The 7,500-nt window shown below is 44.7% G+C and overlaps 1 protein-coding gene across 8 annotated transcripts in view; it reads left to right on the top strand.

The window, feature by feature from the left end:
• mecom (MDS1 and EVI1 complex locus) overlaps positions 1-7,500 on the top strand; it is a 126,698-nt gene that overhangs the window by 45,903 nt on the left and 73,295 nt on the right. For all 8 annotated transcript variants that reach the window (XM_060888252.1, XM_060888253.1, XM_060888250.1 and 5 more), the window contains exon 2: positions 1,418-1,755. In XM_060888252.1, the coding sequence (XP_060744235.1) occupies positions 1,418-1,755 (338 nt within the window). The remainder of the gene's footprint in view (positions 1-1,417; positions 1,756-7,500) is intronic.

Here is a 7,500-nt window from a genome sequence, read left to right as displayed (position 1 = left end):
CCCTTAAAAGCCTTGGCGACTGTGGCAGGCTTGGTTCTTAGGCTGAATGATGTTTAAACAGCATAGCTGAGGTTAACATTATGGTTTCATATGTTTAACAGAGCCTCAGCTTAAAGTAAGAGTGTCTGACCTGCTGTCAGCTGTTGTTGGACAGTGTGTGTGTGTGTGTGTGTGTGTGTTTGTGTGTAGGCTTACTTCCCTTCTGTAACACTGGAATGCACAGAGACAGGAGGATGTGCCCACTCCTCATTAGCACTCACCACCACCTGTCACATCCTGTTAGCCACGACGTCCTAGCCACAGTATGCTAGCTCCACTATGGCCTATTCGCAGTAGGTTAGCTCCAAGTGTGTTAAGCTGGTCTACGGTCAGTATTTCTCACACTGTACAAGATGATCCCAATAAAATCGTGCTCAAATTCTATAATGTGTGTACTTCCTGTCAGATTATATGACCTAATGATAGACCTGTGGTTAAAGAAGATTACTGCGTCATCACTGTTAACGTCATCACTCAAGCGCACCATTGGCAGCCACCAAAATGAGCTTGAGGTCATTTCTTCTGAATATTAGCATGATTTGTGTACTTGATACTAGAACGTCACTAATGACGTACAGACATTGGGTTCAGAGTTTTGCGATGGCCTCTCTGACCTCTCTGTGACTATAACATGAGTCAGCTTCAGGAGCTCCAGTGGAGACTGTAACACAACTCTCTCATCAGCCACGTGCTACTCTTCCTTTCCGAACCAAGGAAAAGGTTGTAGGTCACAGACAATGTCGTCTCTTCTAAACTCTCAATTAACCTCGCTGGCTGAAATGTCCGCTGTTTTTGCTCTGATTCCTCGTCGCTAGGGACGGATGGAAAATGTTTTTAAAAAAAAAAAAGGGAAGTATGAGCGTTGGGAGCCGCACAATGCCGACGACACTCAAGGCAATTCAATCTTCCCGTTGGGGATTCCCTTCCAAACATTTGGCCCTGGCTCCTGAGGAGGTGTTTGACAGGGTTTACTTAGAGGACACAATCAGCAGGCTCGTTCTCAGATAGTCGCTCAGGCTGTTATTACAGACACTAACCACTTTCCTCTTTCCCCTGTTTGTTTAACTGGTGGTCAAATACCTTTGTTTGGAGCTATGTATATTTTCCCATATGTGGCTACACTGAGTTAGCACTTAGCATTCATGGACTAACTGTAGCTCTCGCCAAGTTGGCAGCGATACAGGTTTGTGTGGGTGGGTTGTCTGCATGGCCCTAATCCAGAGGCCTATCTCCTAACAAATAGGTTCCTTATCACTTTTTGTTTCTTTACACATGTTTTTAACTTGCACTTACCAAACCGACAGGCATCTTTGACCCAGTGTCCCAAACCCAGCAATCCTGGAGGCATAATTGTTAAAAATGATCTCATCCTCTACAGGTGATGAAGGTGACTTCCCACTTTTCCCCTCTGATGTCCTGGAGGAAGCTGGGAGAGCGTCCGACGGAGACCCCGTCCCATTAATCACCTCCAACAGCATTCACTCGTCCAGTGTATTATGTGAAAGAAGCTCCCCAGTGGACTCTTCTTGCTTCAATTCTTTCCACACACCCGTGTACCTGGACGACGAGGAGGTAACGCCATCTCTGCCCCCAGACTTCGAACTGCACGAGTCGAGTGTTTCACCTGGCAGCCTCGGTGTCTGGACCAAGAGGAGGCTGGAGGTCGGAGAGGAGTTCGGACCCTTTGAGGGAAGTCATCGTCGACAGAGCTGGGAGGTAGGAGTGAACATAAAAGCAGTGAAAAGTAAAGTTAGAAGTTGCTGGTTGTCGTAGCAGCTTTTATTGCTTCATTTAAATGAATTTCCAGTGGAAATTGTTCTTGGTTCCTATAAACCAAGTGGTTTCACCACTATCCGCTTGTTAAAGAGACAAAGGCTTCTGTGTCCCTGGCAGTAAAAAGAAATTACTAGGATTATTAATACACCAGATCCTGAATAATGTGGTCAACTCTTACATTAGTTATACGATGCTTTTAACTAATTAGCATAATTCAGTCAGTCACATTTACATGAAAGTTTATTGGACAACTGTGAGACGATTAGATGGCACAGATCAGTTCACACACCTCAGTAACGTCTCACAAAATCCTTTTACTGCTTCTCCAAATGTCAGACTGAGGTTCTAAATAATCAGTATTATAAATCTCAATGGGGTCACGGTGGCTTAGTGGTTAGCACGTTGGCCTCACACCTCCAGGGTTGGGGGTTCGATTCCCACCTCCACTTTGTGTGTGTGGAGTTTGCATGTTCTCCCCGTGCCTCGGGGGTTTCCTCCGGGTACTCCGGTTTCCTCCCACGGTCCAAAGACATGCATGGTAGGTTGATTGGCATCTCTGGAAAATTGTCCGTAGTGTGTGATTGCCTGAGTGAATGAGTGTGTGTGTGTGTGCCCTGTGATGGGTTGGCACTCCATTCAGGGTGTATCCTGCCTTGATGCCCGATGACACCTGAGATGCACAGGCTCCCCGTGACCCGAGGTAGTTCGGATAAAGCGGTAGAAAATGGATGGATGGATGTCCGTAAGAAGGACGCAAATTAATTCATCATCATTCCCTCACTTTTACCTGCACCATAAACACATTCCTTCTCTCTTCTGTAACTTTTAAACTTATTTCACACCATTTTTTTTCTCTCTCTGTCCCTCTGAATGTCGTCATGTTTGCCGTGTGTAAAACCTGGACCCGTGAGTCCTGGTGATGTCACGACTCGCAGACCGGCTCGATTAAAACCCGAGCTCGTAAATCCGTCCTTTTACCACTTTAAAGTATTACCACCCCCTCGACCTCCACCAGGTCCGCCGCCGTCTATCAGACACCAGTCAGTCCGCTCTTAATCAAAGCCAGGGTCACAAGACAAGGTGAAAGGTCGAGAGCGGGCTTGGGCAGGGTCAACGTAGGCTAATTTGGCCTGGCCTGAAGGGTCGCTGCAGGGTATCAGGCTAATTGAAGTTTCAAATCGTCTCTGTGTGAATTGTGAGGAGAAAATCATTATCCTGAAGCAACCGACAATAAGCTGAGGCTCGGCGCAGCTGGGAAAACTTTTAGCACCGTGTCAGTGAAGCTCCACTGGTGTGACGTTGTAACACAATCATTTATATATAAAGAGAATGAAACATAGCAACACATTTATCTTTTAATTAACGAACATTCTGAAAAGTTTCTAAAAATGTTTTTTTTTTCAGTTTCACGTCTCTGCTCGTTGTTGTTGTTGTTGTTTTCCTGAGACTCTGGTTGTGTTAAAATGTTTATATTATTTTCTATTGCACTTTCCTACTGAAGTCATTTACACAATGAGGAGTTTTTTTTCTTCCAAGTGATAAATCTGAACCAGGCAGAAATCCTGCGTAGGCAAACATTGGAGTTTAATATGATTGAAAATGTCTCTGTCCCGCCATTAGCGGATTTATATGAATTGCCCTTGCACTTTTTTACTCTCTCTCCCTCTCTACTTTGATTTTCATGGGAGAAAAATAGAAAAAAGGAAAAAACGGTTTCATGAATTTTAATCCAGCGGTAATTTATTGCATGCTTGAAAGATATGTATTTAAAAGTCTGAGGAGAAACTCAGCGAGAGAGAGAGAGAGAGAGAGAGAGAGAGACTGAGGGAGAGATATTGTATGTGTCTCTGTATGAGATTGAAAGAGATACAGAGATGAGACTGTGTGTGTGTGTATGTGTGTGTGAGTATGATAGAGAGATACTGTGTGTGTGAAAGAGAGAGAGATACTGTGTGTGTATGTGTGTGTGTGTGTGTGTGAGTATGATAGAGAGATACTGTGTGTTTGAAAGAGAGAGAGAGATACTGTGTGTGTGTATGTGTGTGTGTGAGTATGATAGAGAGATACTGTGTGTGTGAAAGAGAGAGAGAGATACTGTGTGTGTATGTGTGTGTGTGAGTATGATAGAGAGATACTGTGTGTTTGAAAGAGAGAGAGAGATACTGTGTGTGTGTATGTGTGTGTGTGAGTATGATAGAGAGATACTGTGTGTGTGAAAGAGAGAGAGAGAGCGGGATGGCGAGAGGATGACATGGAGGCGGGCTGCACTGTATCACTATGTTTAATTAGCTGGCTGTCAGCAGGCCATAACTCTCTCCATTAAGTAAATAAGTTGTAAAGTATTTATGATGAAGTGCCACATTATTCAGAGAGGATATTCAACGATGACATCGGTGCATTAAATATGGCAAGCGCTATTAACCATCACCTCCCCGCCTCCCTCCCTCTCCCTCCCTCTCCCTCCCTCTCTCTCTCTCTCTCTCTCTCTCCGTCTAACTCGTGGTTTGCCCTCTCCGCTCTCTCCCTCTCTCGCTCTCTCTCTCTCTCTCTCTCTCTCTCTCTCTCTCTCTCTCTCTCTCTGTCTCTCTCTTTCTCTCTCTCCGTCTCACTCGTGGTCTGCCCTCTCTGCTCTCTCCCTCTCTCGCTCTCTCTCTCTCTCTCTCTCTCTCTCTCTCTCTCTCTCTCTCTCTGTCTCTCTCTTTCTCTCTCTCCGTCTCACTCGTGGTCTGCCCTCTCCGCTCTCTCCCTCCGCTCCCTCCCTTTCTCTCGCCCTCCCTCTCCCCTCGGTGCGTGAGCAGCCGTCAATATGCCAATATGCAAGAGGCTGTTAAAATAAAATTGATTTGGTAAATGTAACTTAAGATAGATCTGTTTGCTTTCATCATCAATTCTGTCGGCGGTGAGGGGGTGATGTCAGCGGCCCAGGGAGCGATAAAGCGCCCGCCCATCTGGAGGGGTTTGATGGAGAGCGTATGCGTACGTGTCACTGTGACAGACGGTCAAGCACAGAGAATTTGTGTGTATGCATATGCTGTGGGAATTTCTGTGTGTGTGTGTGTGTGTGTGTGTGTGTGTGTGTGTGTGTGTGTGTGTGTGTTGATTCCGGCTACATACTTAGAAGGAACTTTTCCAGAGATAGGCCACCAGCTTTCTGCACCATCAACATAAATCTGGACCTTTATTCATTTGCTGTGTGTGTGTGTGTGTGTGTGTGTGTGTGTGTGTGTGTGTGTGTGTGTGTGTGTGTATGAATTATTGTATGAGTGCTTTATGACTACAGGGCCACTGAGTTATGAGTTAAGATGACTTCAGTAAATAAACCAAGAACCTCACACTCACACACACACACACACACACACACACACACACACACACACACACACACACACACACGTATGTATATAAGTATATAGGATTATCACTCATGATGCCATTAGGTATCTAAGCCACTCACATTTTTTTTTGTCCTTTTTGGTAAAATTACTTGTATTGATTTGATCTTCCTAAAGTCTGTCCTGGGAATTCTGGGAATGAGGCAGGAATAAACCTCGGGAACGTTAAACATAAAACAGGTTGGAATTAGCATGAAAGTTGGTCTGTTTGTGTGCAGGTGAGAAGGTGAGAGAGCTGGACAGACTGAAGGATTAAAGCCCCGCTGCATTACTTTCTTTAAGTAGAGGGAGAACTTTACGTTTAAATGAATTTGTGATTTCCGACAACACACACACACACACACACACACACACACACACACATCAGGACAGTCTCCTCAACCATGAGTTCATAACGTGGCATCACATCAACAAACAAAGTTAAAGAAAGTGAACAAAATTGAATTTTTTTCTCATGTTGTCACTCATGTATGTTGGCTGTCACAGTTTCAGAACAAAAACACAAACACACCATCAAACGAAAACGAGCAGACAGACGCCGCCGTCGCCGCCGCCGCGTTTCACTGAGTCATGAGTTATATTATGTATTAGGAAGAGTTAATGAGATTTGTTAAAATAAGTTAAGAACTTTTAGAGTGTGTGATAAGTCTGGACCTGGAAAGGTTTCTGTGTGTGTGTGTGTGTGTGTGTGTGTGTGTGTGTGTGTGTGTGTGTGTGTGTTGGGGGTGTCAAGGCCTTTTGTCCACCTTTCTAGCTTCAGACATGGTTGGAGATTAACTCTGTGTGTGTGTGTGTGTGTGTGTGTGTGTGTGTGTATGTGTGTGTAGACCTGCCTAGAGATTAAGAGAGTATTTGAATAGAAGTGAAGGATTAGAGTTCCTCAGTCTGCCTGCCTCCATCCACACTTCTCTCTCTCTCTCTCTCTCTCTCTCTCTCTCTCTCTCTCTCTCTCTCTCTCTGTCCTTCTGTCTGTCACTCCTCTCTGTTCCCTCTCGCTCTCTGGCTCCGTCATTCTCGCCCTCAGAAATATTCATCCTCTTTTCCCTCCCTTATTCTTCTGCACTGATATATTCCTCCTCTCTGTCTCTAGCCGCTTTTTCAGGGACAGAAAGGAGGATTAATCCCTGTCTCAGAGACACAGCTCCACTGACCTCACACACATGTGCACCCACACACACCATTCACACACACTTCTAAAAGCATTGCATGTGGGTTTATGACCATCACACTCCTGCATTCAGTGAGAGAGACAGGAAGACAGGAGACGGAGACAAACGGAGACAGGTGGCTGAGTTAGGACAAAGGGACAAATAGCAGGTTTTTGGGAGGTTTTTGTCGATTAAAATATGGATCTTTTCGCTCTGTCGTTCTTTCTCTCTGTTTTCTCTTTCGCTCTTCTTTTAGAATATATGCAGGAGTGTGTGACATTTTGTGATGCCTTTTGTTAGCAAAAAACTAGCAATTTAGCTAGAGCTAATAAGCAAAGTGTGTCGTTAGTGCTCTAGATTTAATTTAACAAACATTCTTAGTTACTTCTCGAGGAAACTTCTCAGGATCCCAGAGTGAGGTTGGTGTGTGAACCGCTGAGCTTTTGTTGGAGCTCAACCTTGTTTTTCATTTCTGACCTTCTCCACTCACAACACGTCAACTTTCGGTTTGTCTTTAGATTCCACCTGATTTTATTTACACATCTGGATTAAAGCCTTTCTGCAGTCAGTCAGGATGAAGGTTAGAAGATTCCCAGGAATTAAACAGAGTAACTTTGATAACGGTGGCTTGTGATTTCCACTGGAACTAAAACAGACACCTGGTTGTGTTTCCTCCTGAACCCCACTGTGAGAAACACGGCAATAAAGACCTGACTCAGTTACACACACACACACACACACACACACACACACACACACACACACACACGCACACATATAGGGCTTATTAAGCAGCAGTACCTTCAAGTCAAGTCAAGTCAAGTCAAGAAGCTTTTATTGTCATTTCAACCATATATAGCTGTTGCAGTACATAGTGAAATGAGACAACGTTTCTCCAGGATCAAGGTGCTACATAGAAACAAAGACAGGGCTAAAGACTTGTAAGTAGTCTTAGCCACATAAAGTGTAACTGTGCAACCTGGTGCAAACAGTGCAGGACAAGACAAACAAGACAGACAAGACAGTGCAGGACAAAAGACAGTGCAGGACAAGAGACAGTGCAGGACCAGACAGTGCAGGACCAGACAGTGCAGGACAAGACAGTGCAGGACAAAGACAGTGCAGACACAAGTTACAAGACAATA

The sequence above is a fragment of the Tachysurus vachellii genome, chromosome 15 (assembly GCF_030014155.1).
Source record: "Tachysurus vachellii isolate PV-2020 chromosome 15, HZAU_Pvac_v1, whole genome shotgun sequence".
NCBI classification, from domain to species: Eukaryota; Metazoa; Chordata; class Actinopteri; order Siluriformes; family Bagridae; genus Tachysurus; species Tachysurus vachellii.
The sequence above is the reverse complement of the archived record's forward strand: the minus strand, read 5'-3'. Positions and strand labels throughout refer to the sequence as shown.